General features: G+C 44.4%; 1 protein-coding gene across 1 annotated transcript in view; it reads right to left on the bottom strand.

The window, feature by feature from the left end:
- Positions 1-24170, bottom strand: part of Frmd4a (FERM domain containing 4A) — a 601861-nt gene extending 577691 nt beyond the window's left edge. The window contains exons 1-2 of the mRNA XM_087896367.1: positions 23900-24170; positions 23382-23513 (exon numbers count right to left, since the gene is read on the bottom strand). Coding sequence (XP_087752493.1) covers positions 23382-23426 — 45 coding nt within the window. The 5' untranslated portion in view covers positions 23427-23513; positions 23900-24170. The remainder of the gene's footprint in view (positions 1-23381; positions 23514-23899) is intronic.
- Between the last annotated feature and the right edge of the window lie 2810 nt (positions 24171-26980).

Below are 26980 nucleotides of genomic sequence, written 5' to 3'. Positions count from 1 at the left end.
ATCCTTCAGCTACAGTTAAATGCCGCCATTTTGGAAGAGTCTTTCAGAATCTATTGATGACCAAATTGAACTATTGATTGATACAAACTGCAAACTCAGAGCCTCCTGTCCAAATTCCTTTTAACTGGATGTGAATGGTAGCTTTCCTTTCTTTCTTTCTTTCTTTCTTTCTTTCTTTCTTTCTTTCTTCCTTCCTTCCTTCCTTTCTTTCTTTCTCTCTCTCTCTCTCTCTCTCTCTCTCTCTCTCTCTCTCTCTCTCTCTTTCTGCCTTCCTTCCTTCCTGCCTTCCTTTTTCTTTCTTTCCTTCTTTCTTTTGGTTCTTGATGTCTAACTTCTCATACTTATATCACTGCATTTTTGGAGGACTCCACCATCACCAGGAGCACAGTAGACATTAGAACACTCCTAATTTGAGCCCGAGGATGAATTAGAGAAAAGATTCAGGGAAGAAATCAACTTCTCATAAAGGGGCAGAGCCTTGCAGGAAGGTCTGTCAACCAGTCAGCATGAATGTCCACAGCCAGGGATCGCATGCTCCAGAAAGAAACTAGAAAAGGATAAACATGAACATAACCTCCATCTTGCCTTGCAGACACCCCTGAACAATGCTTTAAATCTATCCTTAGGAAGAACCCTGCCATCTCACCTGAACACCTTGTTTGTTTGCTAACAAAAAAAAAAAAAAAAAAAAAAAAAAAAAAAAAAAAAAAAAAAAAGGAGAGAGAAGAGTCAGAAGTAGTCTTTCCAAGGTGATAATGTGAAAGACAGGCAGTCAGCTCTACTGCAGGACTTTCAGACATAAGGAGCAGGGATTAGGGAGTCTCCATCAGCAGTGTAGTGTGGTAGAATTCATTGCACTCCCCTGCATCCTTTTTCAGCAAGCTCTAGAAAACGCCAGGGCTTTGGTCTCCATAGGGATGGTGCTCCACCCACACTGAGGGAAGCTGATACTGGTGCCTCCCAGGAAGAGTCCTCATTGACAGTCCTGATGGCAGTGCCCTACTTCCTGCGCCGCTGTCCTTTCTTCCACCCCACTAGATTCACTGTGGTTTTGCTGTTGAGGGTAGGTGGCCAAAGTTCACTGGCCAAGTATCCAAGGAACATCAGCCGCATTTTCTCCTTGCCAAATAGACAACCTTTAATTCAAACAGTGAATAAAAGTCCCAAATATTTTAGCACTTTGAAGCTCACTCTTTCAGACAAAGGAGGGCTCTCTCACTGCAGTTTCATTTCTAATCCTTCAGCTACAGCTAAATGCAGCCATTTTGGAAGGGTTATTGATGGCCAAATTGCACAATTGATTGATACCAACTGCAAACTCAGAGCCTCCCATCCAGATCCCTTTAATTGGTCTTGAATGATACTCTTTTTTAAATTACTTGGGCAGGGATAGGAAAAAATGTGCCAAAGACAACTTACACAAAGAAAATTAACACCCTGTCTTTGTTTCATTTTTCTCTGGCATAGATACGAACTTCCAAGTTATTATTTTTTTTCCTCGAGAAGTAGTGAGAATGCGAACAGCCGTTGGAACTTTTCTTGTTCAGTTACCATAATTAGAAAAATAGACTAAAATTATGCAGAAGCAGATTGAGGGGGAAAGACAGTTCTGCTTTCATATGAAATAGTGAATTCTTTTTTTTTTAAATTCAAAGATATCTCTTCCTCTGTACATGTCTTTCATCTCAAGAGCAGTTACTGCACTGCTTTCAAGTCTCAGGTTTAACAACGGGTGCCTTCTTCAAAGACCAGGAGGCATTGATTGGAAGTGTGTCCATGACCATTGCCTGTTTGCTAACAGTCTGTTCTGGGGCTTGGGAGGCGGCTCGGTCAGTAAACTACTCACCAAGCATATATGAGACCCCCCTGGAACCCATGTGGATGGTGAGGTCGGGTATATGCCCACAATCTCAGCTCTGTAGAAGTGGAGATAGGAAGAGTTCCGTGGCTCATTACCTTGTAAACTTATTTAAATCAGCAAGTTCCAGATCCAGGGAAAGACTATAAAACTCTAAAGTGAAGGACAACTAAAGAAGATCCTGTTAACCTTGGGCTTCCGCATGGACCACCACCCCTAACACCATGTGTTCACGGATGTACAAACAAGAACGGAAATGTGTATGAGTTCTGATCCCCTGCTTCAGACTAGACTGAAAGAAAAGACTAAAAGACAACCCCTTATGCTCTGATTTCATACAACTTACTTTAACTGTCCCTGTACTTCACCTAAATGCCCAGCAAGCCGGCTGCTGTCCAATGGACCTGCGGCTTCCTTTGTTCTTGCTCGCTTCCATACTGGGACGTTACTCTCCCAGCCAGCCTTGTCCAACACTGGGTTTTAACACCTCCTCGAGGTCCCACACTTTGTGTGTTACCCTGACTCCTCAGTCACCTGAGAGCTCTTCTGCGAATCTCCACAGCATCTCTGTCTGCCTCTCTGACTCTCCCATTATTTGACTTGTTGCTCCTTGCTTTATGCGCTCAACCTGTTCACACTGAAATCCCCGAGTGGAGCACTGTCCTGGATGGTGTTTCACGGCTCTTTAGTACTCAGGAGGGAGGCTGGGTGCTATGACCACTTGTAACCAAAGTAACCACTTGCTGGGTTACTTTGCAGATTTACCTTCTTCATTTATCTCCAAGCCTGAGTGTCACCAGCAGTGTCCCTCTCTGCCAGTCACTACAAACACAGCCCTTTGTGGCCATACACCTGTGACCCTGCACTGGCCTTCCCTTCATCCCTTTGTTGGGTGACTACTGCCATCACCAAAGTCTTCCTTGAAGCAACACTTGTTGGGCAGATATTCGGGAAACAGCTATGCCAACCTCTGTGAACTCAACACATTTAGATAAATTCAGAAAGCTTTGAACATAAGGGTCATGTTATATGTGTGTGACACTAACATGCCAACTGCAACTCCTGTTGCTGTGTGAGAGAGACCAGGTGTGAGTCCCTCTGATTCTGCTGGAGCATCCTGCACACGGTACGTACCTCTTTCATCAAACGCCCTTGTTGGTTGTCTGTGTTAGTTTCACGCTGCTCCCTATTACTTACTCCAAGCAGGGACTTTTGTTCCATGGTCCCGCTCTCTCCTCCCGGATTTGCATAATCTCACACATCTCCCTCCACTCTACGCATGGTGTAACTCCATTTGTTCACCCTTCCTTCTCCCTGCTTTTCTGCCTTTTTTTTTTGTGTTTCAGTCCAAGCCAACACCCATCTGTCTCCTAAGCGCCTCTGACAGCCGCTCCTCTGACAAACAATCTCTTTCTGCTTTGTCTGTCCAAGTGTGGGTGGTGAAATTATACAGCAGAGCACTCATTCTTCTTCATCTGGCATGTCACCACTTGGTTTTAAATGTTGATGTCTCAACCTAGATGGCAAGGTCCCTGACAACAGGGATAGTGTCTGTTAGTGTCTTCTTTATGGGTTCATGGGTTAAACGTCAATCAGTTCTTGGTATCTGCTTAGGAAGAGATGAGAGATAGTTTCCTGGCAATTTATGTTAAAAATCATTTGATATTTGATATTTGAAAAGTGTGACAATCCATTTTCTCAGTGGAAGTAGAAAGAGTGAGGGAGTGATCTGACGAAGGGAATGAAATTTTGGTACAATTCTTGGGATATAAAATTAAAAGGCCATCTGCCTTTGAGATGCGGCAGATGTGCAATTGATATTCTCAGCTCATTTGCCACTTGAATTTTGCAGACATTTAACGCTGTGATTGTTTATACAGTAAGATTATAAATACCCTTTAGAGACGAGCTCACTTCTCTCACTCTGTCTCCTCCCAACCAGCGCATACAAACCGGTCTTTCTGAACTGGAACTTCCAAAGTAGAAAATTTTAAAAATTTGGCATGGTGCCCTTTTTGAAGATAGTAATTGGATAATATTTATAAAAATTTAAGGAGGTAAAGTCTTGATCTATCATTTGCCACCTAGAATTTTGTCCCATGCCATGTTCCAGCCATTTGCACAAAGATGTCTGCACACGAGTGTTCATTGTAGGGTAGTTTGTAATTATAATATATTAAAATAGCTTAAATGCCCATCAATGAGGGACTATTAAATATATTATGAGTCATTCATGTAACAAAAGCAGTACAGCCTTTATAAAGAATGTGACTGCGTTGTAGGGACCGACAAGGAAAGCGGTCATATTGTACAGGGGATATCTGTAAGATACACAAGAAACTAAGATCTGGGATGAGCTGTAAGCTCGCTTTAATTTTATAGTCCTTTATATTTAAGAACATTTGAACCATAAAATTGTTTTTATTTTAAAAACTGCAGAAGGGATTTTTAAATAATGATATCCACACTTCAAATGGTTTAGACTGAAGATGTACATGGCTGAGGATCTAGGGAGTTTCAAAATCTTTACGACAGTATTTTATGTCTATATGATCACAATTGAAATAATAGTACTCAGTTTTAAAAAGCACCATGTCTTTCTTTCTTTCTTCAACAAATTCTCACTATTTCACTACCCTTGTGCTCAGATATAGACAGGGTACATCACTGGAGTGAAGCCCGTAGCGGTAAGAGATTAAACTAGGCTAGGTTTTATACTCTTTATGTAACCCATTTTCACAGAATAATAATTACATTTTGAGTGTTTTGGGCTTCTGGTGGAAAAGTTCATGTCCTAAATAAAGGCAACACCTGTCTAGTCTGTCCTATTTCCTTGCAGTTCCGCTATGCCTATATTAACCAACAGATGATGCTTTGGGTTCTCTACGTAGTAGCTTTTAGTATCTTTCTTCTTCGCAACCAGGAAAGACTAAAACTATCAGCCACCTCTTCTGTCACCTCCAAGAAAACTGTGGAGGCCTTTGTTTAGAGTTCTTAGCTGCAGTCAACAAAACCAGTTCTAATTCTTTTAAGCAGAGAGACATTTATGACCAGGTTCTAGAAAGATAAGAATACATGAGTCAGCTGGAGAGGTGGCTCAATGGTAAAGTGATTACTACCAAATACAAGAACATGAGTTTGGATCCCCAGGACCTACATAAAAAGCTGGGAATAGCTGGCACAAACCTGTAACCCTGGGGATGGTAATGGGGTTTAAAACAGATAGATTCCAGGGATGGCTGGTTAACCAGTCTAGCCGAAATAAGCAAGCTCTAGGTTTAGTGAGAGACCCCCATATGAAAATCTACCATGGAAAAGAAATTGAGAAAGAAACTAATGATAACCTCTGTCTTCAACATGTGTCATCATTGTTATGTACACCTGCACACAAACATACCAGATAGGTACGCATGCACACGTGTGCATGCATACACACACACACACACACACACACACACACACACACACACACAAAGGAAGAAGGGAATATATAGGTGTGATAGTGTTGCCAACTTGACAGAATCTAGAATCGCCTGGGAGATGGGTTTCTGAACATGGGTGTTAGGGATGATCTGATTATATTAATTGATGTGGGAAAATCTATCATAATTGTGGGTGGCTAATTTCTCTGGGCAGGAAGTCTACATTGTATAAGTGGAGAAGAAACTGAGCATGCGTGTATGTATTTCTCACTTCTCCTTGACTTTGAATTTATGGTGCCTTGATTTCCTCTCTACTAGCTTAAAATTGTCCTTGACTTTGAATTTATGGTGCCTTGATTTCCTCTCTACTAGCTTAAAATTGTCAGTAAAAAACAAACCCTTTCTCTCTTAAGATAATTTTGCCAAGGCACTTGATTACAACGGGAAAATAGACATTGGGGAATTAAATAACTAAAAATAATGTCCAACATACCTCGAGACTCTCAGAGACCATAAACCACCCTTGATATGCAATTGCTACCTTTGTCACTAAAAGCCAGTTAGTGGCACTTCTATAAAAGCTTATTTACAAAATGAACTATTTTTTCCAGCTTGTTTCCAAGAAAACCTACCCTGTAGCTGTTGCTTCAGGTTGCCCCACTTTCTTCTGCTAAATCTGAAACCAGTGAGCTGGGCTAGTGGGCTGGGCTAGTGGGCTGGGCTAGTGGACTGGGCTAGTGGGCTGGGCTAGTGGGCTGGGCTAGTGGGCTGGGCTAGTGGGCTGGGCTAGTGGAAACCAGGTCACCTATTGGACCTTAGCTACAAGGGAGTCTAGGAAATGCATTTTTAGATCCCTGGCCTCTATCACTTAGCAAATAATTTTGGAGAGGAAATTGTGGCAACATAACTGAGCGAGAAGCCTACACTTCATCACATACAGTGTTCTGACTGGCCCAAGAAAAGTAAGAAGTAGTCTGAGAAATTTGGGGGAGAGGTTTTGCTTTGTGATAAAAGGAGGTGACCGCGGAAGAGCTCTTGGTGCTATTCTTTCTGCTCTTGAGCACGGGAATGGCGGGCATGATATTTGGAGCCACTTGTGTCTGCTGAGAGCCATAAACTGTCAGCATTCTTCCATTTATAGTTTTCATCTTTAATCTTCTTGAGTCAGTCATTCTCACAACTTCTCCAACTCGGAAACCCTTCCCTTGTTTCCTTCCAGTCCTCATGCAACTACCCAACACCTTCCCTTTCCATCTCTTAGAAAGGCCTTCTCTGGGTATCTACTCGGCTTACCTTGTAGTTTCACTGCAATAGCCACCTTCAAACATGGCCCCTCAAACTATCTCACTGCCATGGCTTCTCGATATAAGGTCTTCACTGCCATCCAGACTGACACATCTGTTAAGTAGTTTTTTGTTTTTAATTTCCTTAATCTGTCTGCTGCACTTAAGGACTGATTAGTCTGTCTTCATTCCTAAACTTTTTCTACTCTCCTTTCATTTAATATGGTCTACTCTCCTGGATCTCCCTCTCGTTCTTCTCTTTCCCCTCTTGTACGGCCCCTCTCAGTGCCCTTGGCTCCTGTGCCTCACCCGTGACTCTCAGGTGCTCCGTTCTACCCCCCTCAGTTTGTTTTCAGTCTTTCATGCTCCTCTAACCATCCCCTGAACACTGCAGATCCTGAACAGACCCTGTTCGCCCAGCCCAGAAGTCTTCTCCAGCTTCCCACATGAACGTCCACTGAAAAATGAGCATCTCAACTAGGACTCAAGAGTTTCTGAAAAGAACATATGCCAAACACAGGAAGCGTGAGACCTTTGAAACCAGTTCTTCTTGAGACCTACTTCCTTATCCAACACTAAGATACAAATGCATTTGTGTGTGTGTGTGTGTGTGTGAGAGAGAGAGAGAGAGAGAATGATATGTGAGCCTGAATATTCCCCTGTCTCACATAAAATGAAATGCAAAGCACTTTTGATTTGACTGCTTATTCTTCAACGTGATTCCTTCTATAGTTTTTCACACACCATTGGTAGACTGACCTAGACAAAATACAATATGACTCTTTTATTGTTTTCCTAAAGCTTTTCAATTTTTTATATCATTTATAGGCTCAGCACATTATCAGTCTTCTGCATACATATAACCTTTTCCTTCCTCTCGCTACCTTGGAATTCCGCTCCCAAAACTCTAAACTTTGCTTTAGATAAGGATGGACCCAGACCCAGAGCCTGGGCACATGTGAATCAAAGAACTGTCCTATTTGGGGGCTAGAGATGTGACTAAGTGGGTAAAAGTGCTTACTGTGTAAGTCTGAGGACCCCAAGTCTCTAGAGGTCACAAAAAAGTTATATGTGGTGATGCACATCTGGAATCCTAGCACTCCTATGACGGGACAGTAGACAGCGACAAAATTATCAGCTCTCAGGCCAGATGTGCAGTGACAGAAACAAGAAGAACCTTCCTCAGCAAGGCTGAAGGGAAGAATTAATTCCCCAAAGCTGTCCTCTGGCCTTTACATGGGCACCATGGCACATGCGTATATGCATGTATACACACATACATATACACACACACAATTTAAAAAAACAAGTGCTCATTCTATCTTTTGTATTAAGGGAACCACTATGAACCATCTCTCTCTGCCTCCCACTGTAGTGATATTTCATTTATATTTTAATAAATAAAACTTGTCTGAAGATCAGAGAGTAGAACAGCCCGCTGGTCGACCTTACAGACCAGGCAGTGGTAACACACACCTTTAATCCCTGTGGTGCTTGCCTTTAATCCCAGCCCTAGAGAGAACTGTAAAGCCGGAGGAAACGGCTCTCAGTCTCAGTCTCAGTCTCAGTCTCATTCCGTGATTCCTGGAGGCAGGATCGCCATTTCAGACCGAGGTCGTGATGAGCCAGTGGCTGGCTGTTTCACTTTCCTGACCTTCAGGTTGAACCCCAATTTCTCTCTCTGAGCTTTTATTAGTCATGCTTCATCCCACTGTGCCCCCTCCGACATGCGTCTCATGAAAACGCATCCTGTCCTCCTTTCGTGTGCACCCAGTTTGCTACTCAATCGTGTGCCTTCGGTGCCCTTCACTCGGATTCCCTGGCCTTGGGTCCACTTCTTCTTTCAGCCCAATTTCCTTGTGACTTCCTGTATTAAGTATGTTTCTTGTTGCTGTGAACAACCATCTGATGAGATGCAACTTAAGGGAGGAGAGATTTTCTTCTGGCTTACAGTTTTAAGAGATACAGTCTGTCGTGATGGGGAAAGCCAGAGTGTGAAGAGGTACTGGTCACACTACATCTACATCCAGGTATCAGAGAGAGTATAGGAAGAAGAGCCATGCCAAGAAATCTCCAAGCCCACCCACTTTCCCCAGACAGGGCCCATCTCGCAGACATCACTGTGCTGAGTACCAAGTATACAAACATTGCCTCGAGACATTTTTCATTCAAGTAAAATTTCTAGAGTAACATTTCTTTTTAATAAAAAATAGTTTTTTTAAAGCTTTATTTATTTAGTATGTATACAGTATTCTTCCTGCATGTATGCCTGCAGGCCAGAAGAGGGCGCCAGATCTTATTACAGATAGTTGTGAGTCACCATGTGGTTGCTGGGACTTGAACTCAGGTCATCTGGAGGAGCAGCCAGTGCTCTTATCCCCTGAGCCATCTCTCCAGCCCCCAGGAGTAAAATTTCTATAGTTCAGCTCCCCTTATGTCTTTCCATGCTTACAATTGTGACTGATTGTTTATGGAACTCCAGACACTGTTCAAACTCCTCACCGTGTTTTCAGAGGGTATTTGATGTCTGCCTCTGGAAATCTTGGCTTTTTCTTTGACACAGTGGCTGGGACTTGGGACTCTTTCCTTCGTATTAATGAATGATTGCGATTCTTTTTACCTGGATCCACGCCCCACTATCACCAATGCCTTCTATAAACTCACCACAACCTTCAAATCTCCCCGAGAAGATGGATGTGGGTGTGTACACCACGATTCTCACATTCCAGTGGGAAAGAAAGGAAATAGTGTGAGTTTAAGGGCAATCTCAAATACATAGTGAATCCCAGGCAAGCCTGAGCTATAATAAGACCTTGTCACAAAACAAAACCCCACCAGACCCTTTGGAGCCACTGTGGAGCTCCTTGTATTGTGCTCCCTTTCTCTACCACACACGGAGATTTCTCTGCCATAACATTAACCTGACTTCACTGAAATTAGTTGTTTATTAGCCTTTCTACCTAAACTCTAAACTTCCTGACAGCAGGGACCGAGTGGGATTTATGCAGATATCCTCAGCACTGACCACGGTGTTTCTAACATTCTCCACAAATTGTTTAAGAAAGGGAAAAGGTAAGGAGGGGAAAAGAGAGGGGAGGAAAAAAGAATAAGTCAGGAAAGGAAAAGGAAGGGACCACATGCTTGCTACTTGGGGAGAAAGAACACGGTCACACAGTCTATAATCAGAGATTTCTTTCTGCAAAGCCCAAATTACTGATTTCCCTTCTCTTTCTCTCCTTCATGACCTTGGTGCTTCGGGCCTTTGGAAAAAGCATTAAAAGGGCTGCCTCCATCAGTAGCCATGAGAACAGAAAGAAAACAAATCGTTATTGACACAGGTAATGTTCTTGTTTCCCTGTGGTAGCAGCATATGGCGCGGGCTGTAATAACCTAGTGTAAAGCATTCCGGGACAATATTAATGACCAACTAGGTTAATGACCAAAGACTCAGCCTCTGGCCAAGAACACATCCTCCTGTTCATTAATTCTTGGGAAATGACCTTAGCCATGTTCATTACAGCTCAATTACACTCAAGTACCACACAAGGAAAAAAACATTTGAGACTTAGTACCAAACTATGTCCCTCTTTTACCTTGACACATGGGCAATAAAGACACAAAACAAGTTATTAGTCTAAACACCAAGCATGTAAAAGAAGTACGACTATTGCTTTATCAGCTTCCACAATCAATGAGAACTAAACTCGGTGACCTTAGGGGTCACCAAGCAAGCAAATGGGGCATTTCCCATTTGACGTATACACACCCTGGGTGTTCTCTGCAGCACAGCATAGCACTAACCATGTGATTCCCAGATATATAGCTTGGAGCAAAATCTAAAAATTCAAAGGGAAAAGTCTTTGCAGTAGGGTAAATACAACTCGTCAAAGACCTGCTTTGGAGGGGTTCAGGCCCCAAAGAGGGTTTGTGGACTGGCTCCTTTTGTCAAGGTCAATTGCTAGATTCTTCAACCCCTGATCTCATGACACCCACCAGCTCACACACCCTCTTTTGTCCTGTTTAATCCTACGTGAAACTATAGAGTATAAAAGGTGTTTTCTTTTTTCAATTAAATGCTGCTGGCAGCCATCCCGACTCACCCTCACATCGTGTGCTTATAATCCAGTTCTTGGGATGCAGAGACCAGAGCATCTCTAGTGCTTGCTCTCAAACCAGCCTATCCTAGTGAGCTCCATGTCCCAGTGAGAGACCCTATCTCGCAATCAAGGTGGACGGATGGCTTTGGATGAATCATAACTGAGGCAGAGTCTGCCACGCATGTGCACACAGACCTATGCACATGAAACTCTGTGCCCACCCCCATAGTCTTGGCTTCTTCAGAGATCAGCGTATCGTTCAACCAATCAATTATGGACTATGTCCTCTGAGTAAAGCCACCTGGATAGGTGGCAAATCAAAAAGTCCAAAGGCCTTCAAGCAACATGAGATCAAGTTACAGACAGTGAGTGTGTGTTGCAGTGGCTAAAACTTCTTCAGAACAATGCAGACCCCCTGTAGTGGCATTTCAATTGTATTTTAATAAATAAAGACCACTTCATTAATAAATGAAGATCTGAGACTAAAGCAGTCCCATTGATCAGCCTTACAGACTCGGTTATGGTAACACACACCTGCAATCCCAGTAGCCACACTAGTTGCCATAGAAATAAGGTGGTACATGCTTTAATCCCAATGCTGCACGCCTTTAATCCCAGGTCTAAAGAGGAACATAAAACGGAGGTGGGGGGGGCACCTCTCAGACACAGTCTCTTTCTGAGATTCCTGGAGGCAGGACCGCCATTTCAGATTGAGGTTGAGTAAGAGCCAGTGGCTGGCTGTTTTGCTTTTTGGGTCTTCACGTTGAACCCTAACTTCTGGCCCTGAGCTTTTTTATTAATTGGACTTCAACCCCCTTCATTCACAGATTCTCAACAGACCTTCACTTAAATCTCACCTTAAGGACACACCTGTGACCCAGACCCAGGGAAGTCTGCATGACTTTCTGAAGAGACCTCAGCAGAGGTTTACACAGTCTTTGTCACCTCAGGCACAGTTTGGGACACAGAGACAGTGTGGACCCCAATCATTTAGAAACAGTCATGATATAGGCAATCCAGGCAACATGCAGAGAGCCTCCTCAATGCTGTTGTCAGCAGACCACTGAGGTATTGGTGACGGGGCACCCACTGCCCAACGTGTGAGTGAAGACAATTTCAGATGACAGACTCCAGAATTTAAGTCTTACCAGTCAAGCCTCCAGTGTAGAGCACAGGCAAGTCCATTGTACTCCACAGGAACTCATCACAATGAATTGGGGAGCAGACGACTGTGATCATTTGAAGTCACAAAGTGCATAGCTAGCTGGTGGCAGAAATATAGGGTCTTCTCACACATACACACAGAGAGACAGCCACAACTGATTTGAGAAGTTTATATTAGTTTCTTGCGCATATTCTTAGCTCAGCTGCCTTGCAGAAAGTACCATCATACAATGGAACGGCACTGAATACCTGGCAGAAAATCTCCAAGACTGCTTCATCCAGACCAGGCTGTAACCCCCACACAAGGAATGCTAATTGAAAAGTCAAGGTAACGCTGATCTCACTCTGGGGCTGCCTTTCATCGTGGGCCAATATGAACTCACTTCCATCCCAGCTGTGCCAACGCCCTCTCTCGGCTTGGCTTGTTCTTCATTCTCTTCGGGATTTCTGCGTCACCCCAGTCCTGCTCTCAACCCGAATCTAATCACCAGCATGCTGTAGCCTGGACTGCCACCTGCCCACCAGCCCTCGCTGCCAGAAAATTCTATTACAAACAGTACGTGCAATTTGGTGGTCCTAAGTGAATTGCAATCTATAATTCTTCTGACTCTATTCCCCAGCCCAGTGTGGCGCATGGAGGTCACGATGCTCGCTGCAGCCCCACCACTGGCATTCTGGAATTTAAACTGGAATCTGTTATGGAACAGCTGGCCCCCTCCAGATTTCCCTGTTATTCGCTGTATTTATCTCATCCCACTACACCCCCACATTCCAGCCATTGATGTAACACTGGCTTTTCTCTCCAGCCTCCATTGCACGCTACGTTAACCAGCAAACGTCAGAAGCTTCACAACACACATTCAGCTGGTCTCTTCTGGAAACCCAGAGGCCCCCAAGGGCAGATAGCTCAAACCCAGGTCCAGCCCAGAGGATTTGGAATTTGGTCCCTCTCAGTCAGTTTCCTTCCTCCCCTATGACATGAATCTTCAGCTTCAGTGAGGCCAGAATCTTCTACGGCCCCTCACACCAAATCTCCCTTCACCCAGCACTGCCCTGTGGTCTTCCTCTGGGAAGGCGTCCTTTCTCCTCCTGTGCCCACTCTTCAGAATGGGCCTGGAATATCTTACTCTTCCATAAATTCTATTTTTATGAGGTTTCTAGAGTTTACCTCTCTAAATTCCTTCTGACTCACCACTAGCACCCTGTCTTTGATATGGGGCTCCCTCTTACTGTACGATGTTTCCTGAACGTTTTCTGTGATTCTAATTTGTCTGAAGAATCACAGGCTCTAGGGCAAGAGACATGTTCCACAGGGACCTGAAATTACTCCGAAAGTCTGGTCAAGGAAATGACAAATCAATTCTTGAATTTATGAAATATATTTCATATACTGTAAGGTTCTAGAGCCTGAGAAACACCTTCCTGTCCCAAAGCTTCTGCTCCTCTTGGAATGCTCCAGCCAAGATATTTTACCGCGCTCTTTCTTTTGCATCTCCCTCTTCAGCTGCATGCCACCTCCACAAGAAGACTCCCGCCACTCATCCTAAGCTGCAGCTTAACACTGTCTAAAAAAAAAAATCACCATTTGTTATAGATGCTTTCCTTCTTCCATTGTATGGATTCTAGCCATAGTTAAAGGTCTTTGAGTCTATAATTAGTGATCCTAGAGAAGCTAGATAAGAAGGTGAACCTGAAGAAAATTTATATAGTTATCCTCCTGGATAATACAACTAGGCAAGATTGCCAAGCAAACTCGGGTGCATGGGGGGCGGGGGGTTGGAAGTAAGGGAAGATGGTTAGGGAGAGGGGAGAGGGCGAGAATTGGGGAAGGCTTGGGGGAATGGGGGGGAGGGAGGAAGGATGGTTATGGGAGCAGGGAAGTTTATATCGCAACTAAGAGAGCCGTTCTAGGGTTTGCAAGAGACTTGATTCTGGAGGGGTTCCCAGTAAAAATTAATTAATTAAATAAATAAATAGATAGATAGATAGATAAAAAGAAAAAGAAAAAAAAGAAAAAGAAAACGCTTTACTGAGTCAGGTAAGCCAGACCCAAAAAGAGAATAAGGTATGTATTCACTCATAAGTGGATTCTAACCATAATTAAAGGTCTTTGAGCCTATTGTTCGTGATCCTAGAGAAGCTAAATAAGAAGGTGAACCTGAAGAAAATGCAGGTAGTTTTCCTCCTGGAGATTGGAAATAGACAAGAGTTCCAGATCCTTCATCTGGCAATGGATGGAGATAAAGACAAGGACCCAGGTTGGAACACTGGACTTAACTCCCTAGGTCCAAGCGAGAAGCAGAAGGAAGAAGAACGTGAGCAGGGAGGGCAAGATCAGAGGGAACCTTCATCCGGCGATGGATGGCGACGCAGACGGAGACCCACATTGGAGCACCGGACTGAGCCCCCCAAGGTCCAAAGGAGGAGCAGAAGGAAGAAGAACATGAAAAAGGAAATCAGAACCGCAAGGGGAGCGATCACCCACTGATACAAGGCGACTGATCTAATGAGAGTTCACCAAGGCCAGTTGACTGGGACTGAAGGAGCGCTTGATCCAACCAGATTCTCTGGAGGAGACTGGATTCCCTGAATGTGGCTGACCCGAAGTCTTTCTAAAAAGCCATTGTTTTTAGTCCAAGAGGAAAGGACTTGTTTCCTCTGCATATTCTGAATTTTTGGGGATCCAGTCTGTTTGGATACTCACCTTCCTGGACCTGGAGGGAGCAGGGAGGAACTTGAACTACCCACAGGACAGGAAACCCGGACTGCTCTTAGGGATGGAGAGGGAAGAGGAGAGGGAGTGGGGGGAGTGGGAGGGTGTTGTGAGGAGGAGCGAAAATGGAAACTTTTATATTTTAATAAACTTTAAAAAAAATCACCATTTTAATTAGATACAGGGCACTTTTTCCCGATGGCTCACCTGTTTGTGCCCAATTTGTTTCATTTTTGCTTTTCCCAAAGACACTGTAAACTTGGTGATCACAGAAGCCTCATTTGTCTTCTTTGAATTAAAGAATGTCAGGGCTGAAAACACACAGAGATCAGTGGCAGGGTGCTTGCCTAGCATGCTCCAGGCCCTAGGTTCAATCCCAGATACCAGAAAGAAAACTCCAGTACCAGGAAGAGAATACCTGCTCGATAGGAATGTGTTGGAAGAGTGGATGAGGTGCTCTGTATGTGAGACACAATCTATTAATACAGCAGATATGCATGCTAAATACCACGGCAATAAAAGAAATCACAGAGACACGTCTGTTTGGAAGTCTCAGTCTTGTGTAAGTGCACTATTGGTGAACAGAAATGCAGTTGTGTACAGTGCAAAATTTTGGTCAACAAAGAACTGCTCAAAGGGCAGTGGTCCCTTAAGATTCCAGCAGAGCTGGAAATTCCTACTGCAAGTGACATACAGCCACCCTGGTGCGGAAGGGTGATGCATCACTGAGGTTTGTGGTGATGACGGTATGAATGAGCTTCCTGCGCTGGCAGCCGTTTAAAAGTAAAGCACATACAATTGGGCACATTGCGTTCTACTTGACAATAATGGGCGCAACGATGTTACTGGCTTGGGCATTTGCTCGACTATACTTGCAGTCTTTCCAGTATCTCCCCACTTACTTGAAAACTGGCTATAATGCAGCAGTCTGTGTTACACGGGAGCAGCCCAAGAGATTTCATATTTAGTTCATCACTCGATCACATCATATACAAGCCCACTTCAAAGTAACACAGTATCGGTGTCAGACTGCACCGTCATTGTGAATCAACAGAGGGGTCAAGGTCCAGAACAGGGGGAAGGGATATGCTGAGGCAGAGGCCTGGCCTTTGAATGACTAATGTGCACTGTCAGAAACTTGAGGCTCATCTCAGGTGCAATCAAATATCAGTGGAAATTTTCAGCAGAAAACAACAGCCTTGATTTTTTAAATCTCCCTTTGGCAAAAGTCTCAAGGACAGACAACAGTACTGAGAGACTAGAAGCAAGTGCCAGGCAAGAGCTGGTGCAGGTGGCCCAGGCAGGATGTGGATAGACTTGCAGTAAGGAGGGGAAGGGAAGAACCAGATTATCCAATGCCCGAGAAAGCCGGAGCAGCTGACGCTGAGACCAACTAGGTCAGGTGGATGAGAGACGGCAGGAGTCCAAAGTGGGTCCTGGACAATGGGCAAGATGGCCTCACACCATCTTGTAAAGAAGTAAAGGTATGTAGACTAGAGAAAAGGCCAGAAATCTTCTTTCCAGGGGGTGGGGGAACTGAGTGTGAGGCACTTGTAGGGTAAACAAGGGAATAAATCTGGTAAGTTTGGATTTGTAGTTATCAGAGTCTGGGAGCCAAGTCTGTGCCAAAGATATGATTTCAAAACCACTAACATACAGATGATAGTTAATATCATGGGTACATGTGACATTGCTTGGGGAGACGAATTGGATCTACCACTCAGGCCTTGCTCCTCCAGGTCTAGACTGTGTGACCAAGATTTCAATACCCAGGGTTGTACCGAGCACTCATTATAATACAGCGTGAGTCGCCAGCCAAAGTCACCTTGACAGTGAAATTCAGTTCTCCTCATTCGATACTCACCACATGGACCTAGTTATGCCGGCTTCCAGGACCTTTGGTTATGACCAGGCTGAATACTGTATGTTCCGACAGACATCGCACATCCTGGTGCAGGATGCAATGAGAAACCGCTACCTATATTTGCAACATATGTTCTCCAAACTGCTATTATGCTTTTGCAGAGCAGCCATGCAATTAATCTTTAGCAGGGATGCTCTTACAGCCGCCCTGTCACGCGTGTCAATTCTGAAAGGCGTGCATCTGACATTTGCCAGAGAGAACATATTGCTGCCCATATTCCAGTCATTTATCTTCAGAGGGGAAAAAAGTTTGGTTGGTTATTTAAAACAGGAATGTGAATTTCAATATGTGTGTGGCTGGAATGATTTTCAGGATCCTGGGAATATCTTTCTCCCAAAGGCATTGGCCACTCATACAAAAGTGGTCATTTGTTGCCTAGAGACTCGGGTACTGAGACAGAACTGAGCAACTTTTTTTTTTTTAAATTGAGTTTGGCTCATTCATCCAGGAATCCAAGGGGATAAGGGAGATAAGTTCAGATAGACAGACAGTCATATTTTGTTAGTTTAAGATAAAGCAAGAAACTTACAAATACTGAGCCTGTGTTTTCTTTGGGCCAAGCATGGAGCTAAATAGTTTGTTTGGGTAGTTCAGTGAATTATCTCATCTTACATGGTAATTACTGTCTCATTTTACAGATGTTGAGACTTTTTCAACTTAGGGGGAAAAGTCAGACAATTTGTTTTGAAGGAAAGTTGACCTGTGGTTTAGGATTCATTGAGGCTTCATGTCTCTTACCAATCTCATTGGAGCTCTATTACAATGTCTAAAGTGCCAAGACCACCGTCAGTGGGCACCTTTTGTATCTGCCTCGAAGACTCCCCTCCTCCCTTCTGGACACAGCAGTTCTCTATTTGGAAGGTGTCTTCTCTACTCCACGTGACTGGGTAGAATTACCAGCCAGTTGATATTCCTCTTACGTCCTTCAAGGTCTAAGTCCCAGGACCCACCTGGTCAGAAATTCCATTGCCAGACGCTGCTATTGGCCCAGGGCCAGCCTAGTATCCAAAGAGCCAGTGAGAATGTGTAAGCCATGACCAACCAAAGAGAAGCTTGCATATTTATCTGCGTTCATTGACGCTTGGGCCAAGTCATCCCAGAGCTGCTTCTCAGGGAAGAACCCCTAGCTACATAGTTCAATAAATTCATTTTTTCTCCCCGTTTATTTATTTTTAACAAACGCTGAGTTTGAGTGTATTTCTGTTATTTCAACATAATAAAACAGACCAATAAATGAAATTTTGCAAATTATAGCAAAAGCTAATCTGAGTTAGCTTTATTGTCTTTGACCTCAAATCTCCCCCTTTTGAAAGGGATACATCTTTACATTAAATGCTATCTACCATGCACTAATATCAAGATGGTAGGTGTGCATCAAGAAATCAAACCTTGCCAGGTGGTGGCGGTGCGCGTCTTTAATCCCAGCACTCAGAAGGCAGAGGCAGGCGGATCTTTGTGAGTTCAAGGCCAGCCTGGTCAACAAGAGCTAGTTCCAGGACAGGCTCCAAACTACAGAGAAACCCTGTCTCTAAAAATCAAATTTGATATATATATCAAACCTTAGAAGATAAATATCTGAACTTAAGTAGGATGTTAGCTACTGACTTAGATGTAGCGATGATATGGCCTGACCACTTTCCATAGACATAGACATTTGGGAACAGCCCCTATTTTAATGACAACAAAGACAACAGGAAGATAAAGGACATTAACAATCAGCTTCACCGCATACCCAACACTCAAGACCTGTGGTTGGTGATCAGACTTGAAAAGACTTTTACAAGTGTGTGCCCTGTATCAGCGTACCGTTATCAGTCTCTAACTTTCTATGCAGTTTAGCAAGATTGTTTCTTCACACTTCTGACAACTGTTACTGAAGTCGGTCCGGACAGTAATTCAGCACCACCACACACTAGCTGATGCATATTGGACAATTCGTTTATCTTCTGTAAACCTTGGCTTCATCGTACCACAGGGAGACACAGTTCCTGACTTTCTTGGATCATGGAGAACACTTAATAAAACAATAGGCACAAAAGCACTTTGGAAAACATTGAAACTTAGTAACTCTTAGAAGCAAGACTTCTTGGGGGCAGAATTCACTTTCTACTTTGCCATTTGGGCTGTGGGGAAATTTCCTTATAAACCCCGAATAAACCCATCACAGGTCAGAGGGAGAGGCAGGCTAACTACCATATAAAAGAAGGAAGACTGTGACTCTTCCAAGACCACCCCCACCTGCCCTCCTGATCTTACAACCCTTTGTTCACCAAAGAAATCCATCCAAAGCAGTCAATTCCTCAGGCACCAAAACAATCCAGACTCCATTAAAATCCACTCCCTCCCTCCACCTCAAATTCCCTCTTTTGGCCCCTCCATTACCCCATATCTTCACTCTGGGTGTACCCTAGTGCCTCAACCCAGGACTTTTATCCTGGGCTCACCTGGTGATGTCTCCTGTGAGAACTCATCTAGTTCTCGCGTGATTCTCTCAAGTTGTCTTACACATTTCTCCTTTAGAGAAGCTGCCTTATCATTCCCAGGGAACTATCCTGCCTCTTCAGCTCAGTTGTAAGTTTGATAAAGCCAGTGACAGGCTCCATGTTTCTTATATGGAACATGTACTCACCTAATAGTTAAAAAGGAAGATATCTAAATGAGAAAAATGGCTGAAAAAAAGAATTTAGGGGAGCCAGTATATTCCAAAAGAAGCCCAGCTATCTGAACCTAACTCATCTAATTCACTTCCTTCGTTACAAAGAATCACTCACTGATTTCTCTGACTGAGTTTTTCCACATATTAAATCTCTCTACTGTTAAATATGACCTTGGTAAATTCTTAAAAATACAGTTCAAGAGATGGAATGTTGACAATATGGTAAGTCTCTTACGGATATAAATGTTGCATCTTGGAGCAACTTTTTAATTTTGTATATTAATCTTTTTAATCTTGTAAATTAACATAGAAAATGATAAATATTAAAATAAATATGAGACAAGACGACAAGACTTTCAGGGTAAAAGCAATAGACGTAAAGAATGGTTGAGTCTAGGTCAATTAGGTACTCTTCCAAAGTGTTAGAAGCCCCTGGGTGTCAAACCCTTAGTTTAAATACTGCAGCAGAGGACCTTGCTTTTGAGACTCTGGGCTGTCAGTTTCAGGTGTGGGAACACTGACAGGATTCTTCCTGTCTGATTAGCAGGTGTTTTTTGTCTAAAGAAAAGCCTTGAAAGAAGTTAGGTAATATATGCAAAGGCATTTGTTTGTAGAAAAACGTGTTCTCAGCCTTTATTGCCTAGCCACTTAACTTAATATAAAAACTATTGTAGGGCTGGAAGATGGTTCAGAGTAGGAATGCTCTCACGTCCAAGCCTCGTGACCTCAGTTTCGTCCTAGGACCCACATAGTGGAAAGACAGAACTGACTCTTAAAATTTGTCCTCAGGCTTCCACACACATGTAGACAGACAGAAACACACACACACACACACACACACACACACACACACACAGAGAGAGAGAGAGAGAGAGAGAGAGAGAGAGAGATAACAAACAGGTTTTAAAAAATATCTTAATCTCCCTATTCTAAATATTCGAGCCTTGAGCCTTCACAGTCTAAGGAACAAACTGGTACCCATGACCTTGGTAGCCTCTTAGCCATCCCTATCCCTCTGTACTCTAGGTGAAGAAAATGAGTGACCTCTTAGGTGTGTGTGGTGTCACGTGCTTGTGAGTCTGACACCCAAGAAATAGAAAGAGGCCAGAGGATCAAGTGTTTCAGGAAAGCTTGAGCTACCCAGCACGACCCCATCTCAACAGACGTCAATCAATTAATCAGTCAACAAATCCCTGGATGCCAGCATGCTCCAGTCTTTGCAGCTTTCCTGAGCTCATGCAACCTCAGCAAATGACACATAGCCTGCTCTACGTATGCGGTAGTATGGGGAACTAAGCGGTGCCTCCTTCTACTCTTGGGCTTTCTACGCCGATGGGGAGGTGAGCCTCTGCTGTACATGCGACTGTCTTCCCCACTGGAGCCATCTGCTTTGACTCCATCCTGCCTTCTTTATTCTGGCTGCTCCAACTTCCACCGTCACCTGTCACTCCCCACCCTCTACTGAGAGAATCGGCGTGGTCCTCTCACGGCGCAGGCGCACAGTGTTGGAGCCCTCCCAAATGACCCACATCCCCGGATGAAGGCACCTAGGCACCGTCCTCAGGTCAGTGGGTTTAGTCCAGGGGAATTAAGCAGACCTCTGTGGGGTTGGGATCTTACAGTAGCTGTGAACAACCGGCTGATCTGCAACATACTTTCTCTGGTGGAAGAGTCAAATGGGTGGGAACAAATCTTTCCTTTTTCAAACAATGCAGTTTGTGTACTTGTTTGAAAAAAAAGTGGCAACACCGAATAAAGTACCCAAGCTGCCTACTCAGGAGCTCCCTCCTAGGTGGCACATTTACAGACTTTACATTTCCCCAGCAGAGAGAAAGGGCCCCAAGAGATCGGACCCCTCAGTTGGCAGATGAAATAACCAGCACTCTCAGAGAGGAAGGGACATGCTGCCAGTAAGTGGCAAAGCCTGGAGACAGAATGCAGGACTCTGTAACACTCCAGACTCTGCTTCTAGAACCAAATAAACGTTTGAACTGACTGTAACTCCTGAAGCCCCAGGACTCGATAGCCGTAAACCACAACTACACTCAACCCACACAGTATTGACCTCCCCTGAAACAGTGTTTTTACAAGCTCTGGCTTTTGCTATTATACCATGCTACTCTCCCCAGTGTACAGAAGCTGGATAAATACTGAGAGCTGATTGGCTGATTAATGGGCCAATACGTAATAAAGGACAGAGTTCCTTCCTGAACTCACAGCCAAGGCAGCTCCACTAAATGGTCTCTTCTTCCCATTTCCTTCCCCTCTCGCTTGCTTAGAGATTTTGAGAATTTCATCACGAAACATGTCAAGGAAGCAATTGCTTTGGAATTTACCCTTTAAAAAGGCAAAAAGCACCAAAGTTCACAGGGGAAATTTTCCCTGAACCAAGCATGAACTGGAAGATGTGCAGTGCCGCGGATTACATGCAGAGCTCCCAGGGGCTCTAATCTAAGAGTCCATCACTATGTCAAGAGCTATTTTCCTAGCTTCCCAGAGAGAGATCACAATCCTTTAATCCAGGCAGGAGGGGAGTGCTAGGCGGAGATCTTAGGCAATGGGCACCGTCAAGGAGAGGATAAACTCTGAACTGAAGAGAGAGCCAAGACAATATTAATATTAGAAGCCCAAGTGGTTGGATGTGGCGGGGACAGCCCAATGGGGTAAAATGCGAAGTTTCATTTGGCTTGTGTACCAAGGACTTCTTCCTGGCATCTTGCAGTAAAAACAGACATATATGCCAGCAGCAATGAGCATTCATTACAGAGGCAGAGAAAGAGAGGCAGGCGTGACAAACCTTCTCTCTATGAACATACTGCAGGATTTATATCTACTAAGTAATATTAGAAAACATATACGTGTGAGTATGCACAGAAGCACATGGGATTGCATTTTTTTGTGCATGCTCTTATTCCAGGGCTCCTCTAAGCATCCGACTCCTCACAGATATTGGAGTGCAATGTTAGCAACCATCGCCAATACTCTGAACTTTGACCAGACATTTATTTAACCCACTGTAGACAGTGGCATTTGTAGTAATATCACACAGTAACATTAGTAAGGAGGGAAGCCATGTAAAGAATAGTAACTATAGCAATGTCTTTTCACTCTTTCTTAATTCCTCCTTCCCGGTAGACCAGAAGTCAGAGAGGCCCATGCAATTTCCAGCAATTCAAATGACTCTGTGGACCAAATGCCACCTTTATTTTTATTTTTATTGTTGGCTAATGGAGCAGGAGGAGGCGTGTCCCTCTTAATTTGACGTGGCTCCCCACCCAGGGTGCAAGCTCGCCCTAGCCACTCCTCCAGGTCACCATAATAAACTCATCAGCCCTCAGCAAGCTGCACTTTCCCATCTCCGTCAGGAAACAGATCAATACCCACATCAGAGCACTCAGGCTGCTCATAAACTCTCCTGAGTAAATGTTAGGTACCTTCCCACGCCAAGCTGACGCAGCCTTCTTCCGGAGGCAGCATTGCCAAGGCCTGTGAACTACTGGGCTTGAGAGGAGGAAGGATGGGAAACCAAGACGGCAAAGCAAACTGAACCCAGAGACAAGCCAAAAGCCAGCTGGGTTACAAGGTGCTGCTGCTGTCCTGGACTGCTTCAAAGCCCTAAGAGCAACAGCTTTCTTAACATCGCAAAAATCATAGGGGCCTAAAGTAGGGGAGCAGTTCACAGACATATAAATGCAGGTGTCTCCCGGCCAGCCTTAGATGGGAGAGGAGTGTCCACTAACTCGGCAGCTGAACTGTCACAAGGGCCGCCGTGAGCCTCCCTGGTTTCTCTAGAGAAACCCAGGAAGATAACCTTAAATCAGTCTGGCGACAAAAAATAAAAAATAATTTTTTTATATAAATCCCGCAGCTGCCATGAAAGGAAATCAAACAAACAAACAAGCACAACTCTGAATTTATATTCAAAAGACCCGGAGCCAAGGATGCTGAGCACGGAGGAGGGGAGGCGTCTTGAGATCTATCTGGAGCCGCCCTTGGCACCTGTTTGTAAGCCCAGCTCTGGAAATAGCATCCAGCAACAAGTTTCTAAAATGGCAAATCTACGGCTGCTTTTCCCTGAGAGTGCTTAGTCACGCTAATCCTCTGACCCAAGAAATCCTTTCACGGGAGCCTGCTGGCTGAAGCAGAGCCGTGCTTGCCGTGTCTGCAGCCATGGCAGCAGCCGCAGCAGCTAGCAGCAATCCCTGAGGCGGAGGAAGGCTGGAGTGGGCACTCCTGGGCCCCACCTCCTCCCCAGCACACTCACCATCAGCAGGCTGAGCGCAGAGTCCGGCACCAGCTGCACTGCCATGGTCCCTGATTGCGATTCCCATGCACTGATGCTTCTGCTGAATCAGTCTGCCTGGGCCCAGGGCAGCTGCAGAGCATCCGCCAGCACCTAGAGCAAAGCAGCCAGACATACAGACTTAGGGAGCCAAGGGCTAGGCCACATTTCCCATGGAGTGGGGAAGAAGGCAGGGGGGTTAGGAACTGTGCTTAGGAAGAGCAAAAAATATATATGGAGCAGAAGGCGCATAGCAAGCTGCAGGTTATTTAAAGGTGAGCTTTCCCTAGCTTCTCTAAGCTGCATGTAGAAACCGAATCAAAGCCTGGAACGAGCAATTCTAGCTGCTACCTAAGCCTAGGCAACAATCTGCTTTGAACTGACAATTAAAATAAAAATGTTTCCCACTGCAGATAAATCAGCCAGCCCGATCAACACCCCGCCTCCCTGCATCTCTCAGCAAATTCTGCTGCATAAACATGCTGAATGTCACAACCTACCGGCTTGCAATCTGGTCAGTTGCGTCTCCCTGCTGCAGAAAGGTGTGTCTCTTCTGCTAAAGCAAGTATCTAGAAGAGAGAGGGCTGAGCGTGACCAGGAGGCAGTGGGCAGTCACTGGAGATCAGCAGATGCTCCCATGATAAGTGAGGACCCACTCACTTAGGAATTGACCCCTTCCACCTTCTACTTTTCCCCTCCGAGTAGACTAGCAGGCACAGCTCCATGCAGGACTGAGACTTAGGGAGAACATGGAATTATGCAGTCTGTTCCGTGAGCGCTCTGATCCCTGCCTGTACCACATGTACGCAGCCAGACACCCTCTACTTCTCTCTCTCTCTCTCTCTCTCTCTCTCTCTCTCTCTCTCTCTCTCCCTTCCTCCCTCCCTTCCTCCCTCCCTTCCTTTCCCTCCCATCTCTCCACAGGGCTGCCTGTTGGAATTTTGAAGGATCCTCCCTAGTGCAGGAGAGGGAGGGCAGAGGAGGCTAGTTTGTAAGAAAGGACACTGCATAAGACAAAAAAGGCAAATTAGCCTTGGAAAGTCATATCACTGGGGTATGCTTTCTCCCGAAGATGCCAAAAGAAAAACAGGAGGCTGCCACCAGGTTCTGTTACATACCATATAGACCTGTGTTCAGTGTCTCTGTAGTCTTCCTCCAAATGAAACAAATCAAAGCATCTTTACAGGAGCATGGGGAAATTCATAGCCTGGATTCTCTTTCAATTAAAAGTGTCAATTGCTTACACTTCTGGCAGCAGCTTTTAATGTCCTTTTCTGATCCCTGCTTTTACTCACCTACTATAATGACCCATAAAATATCAGGAAATTAACAGGATGGTGTGAAATCCGGGGACAAGGAAACTGGTACTGTATATTAGAAACCTGGGAAAAGGAATGGCTTTTACCTATTCCTGTGAATAAGTACAGCTGTTGTCCCTATATACTTTATATGAGTGTGCTTGTGTGTATGTTCACAAACACACGTGCAGATATGTGCACATGCATGCATGTGAAAGCCGGAGGATAGTCTCAGATGACATTACTTAGGCTCTGTTCACCTTGGTTTTGTTTCATGGATTTGGTTTTTCTCTAGATAGACTAAATAGTGGGGCACCTCAAGGCTTGGCCAGCCTTATCTTCCCAGCATGGGAATCCTAAGTGTGTGCCACCGTGCCCAGACTTGTATATGCAAGATCTGGGGGTGCAACTCGGCTCCTCATGCATGCCTCATGCTTGCACAACAAACACTTTAGAGACAGAATCGTCTCCCAGCCTTCCAAACTCTAAGGCAGTGGTTCTCAACCTGTGGGTCATGACCCCTTCATATCTACACGTCAGATATCCTGCTACCAGGCATTTACACTACAATTTATAAGAGTGACAAAATCACAGTTATGAAGTAGCAATGAAAATAATTTTATGATTGGGAGTCTTAAAAAAAAAACCACTGGATCACTTCCTGCCACCAAGGACTTGAAGGTTCCAAGGAAAGGTACATGAGCATAGCTTTGCATAGAACTGAGAGGATGTTCTAGACGTGCTCAAGTGTCCCAATACTGCCTAAAACTTAGTATCGGTAATCAAGAAATGATGACGTAAGAAACACATCTTGGGTACTGACTTGGGGACCCTCACTCTCGCCCACTGCCGCCCACAGCCTCCTGAATGTTCAGCTCATACTTGTCCAGTGCCTGCTTTGCCCTTTCGCCTTCAAAGAACTTTCCATCTTCGAGGAGGTGAGGTGTGCACGGGAGTTACTTATAGATGTTAAGATATGAAAAATGCTATCAGGTGGCCTCAAAAGAAGTCTTTAGGTAGCGGTGAGACATGAAATTCCTTCTGGCTGGATTCTGAGATGAGTCACATGGAATAACAAGGCATTGTTTTAATATTTCTGCCCTGCTGAGTTCTGTGTGGACCAGGCTCTTGTGCAACATAGGAAGGATAACAGTTGAAGCGACCTCAAGTGGTACATGTGGGCAGGATGGGCTTATTCCACAGAGACAGACAGGGTGGCTTCAAGTGTGGAGAAATCCAGGCTGATATAAAGGTTGGGGAGGTGGGTCTGAGAGATGGAGTATCCATCATGGATGTGGTCCTTTGGCACATCTGCCTGTGTTTATGGTTTTCTTTTGTTTGGAAAAGAACCTGTCACTTGAAACCCAGGATCCCTCAACAAGTGAAGGAATGCAACAAGTCTCTTGTGTGGACCCCATGGTTAGACAGTGACTGAATTATAGGAAAAACAAGGGCCCAAGAAAATCCCGGAAGTAAGCAAATCAAATTCGCTAAAAGTATATTACTGCATATCGCTTTCAATGTCAAATTTTTAACACACAGTAATAAAATAGTTCTTGACTTCTCTGTGTGAGCATTCTCAGGTGCTTTACGTTATTAATACTTCTTTTTACCTTTTTGAATTTGTTTTTTGGCAGTTTTATACATATATACAATACACTGTGAACAATCACTCACTCCGATCTCCTAACTGGAGAGGAACAATCCAATGTCACAATCAGATAGATAACCTTTATCTTTGTCTATTCTCACATCTCAAAACATCAAAACATCAAGCATGAATAGCAGCAGATGTGGTCAGTGATATTAACTTGAGAAATGATAGATGTCTCAAAATATTAAGTAGAGTCAGAAGTAAGGACATCACTCTAGAAGAAAGTAGAATATGGAGAGTGGGTGAAAAAAGTGGAGGAGCCATCAGAGGCTGGGAAGAGCACCCTCAAATGAGTGGAGATGGAGACATAAAACATCTAAGCAACTGTGGAGCAGATGAGGGAATGGAGAATTCATTTACATTAAATAGCCCTTTATCACAAAAGCAGTGATCTGCTGGGTGGTAGTGGCACACACATTTATTCCCAGCACTGGGAAGGCAGAGGCAAGTGGATCTCTGTGAGTTCAAGGCCAGCCTGGTCCACAGAGTGAGTTCCAGGACAGTTAGCACTACACAAAGAAACCCTGTCTTGAAAGCCAAACAAAACCCAACAATGATCAGTCAGATAGTGGTGGCATATGCCTTTAATTCCAGCAGAGGTAGGTGGGTCTCTGTGAGTTAAAGGACAG

Source organism: Myodes glareolus, chromosome 14 (assembly GCF_982192425.1).
Source record: "Myodes glareolus chromosome 14, mMyoGla1.1, whole genome shotgun sequence".
Classification (NCBI taxonomy): Eukaryota; Metazoa; Chordata; class Mammalia; order Rodentia; family Cricetidae; genus Myodes; species Myodes glareolus.
Note: the sequence above shows the minus strand (reverse complement) of the source record. Positions and strands in the feature narration are given on the sequence as shown.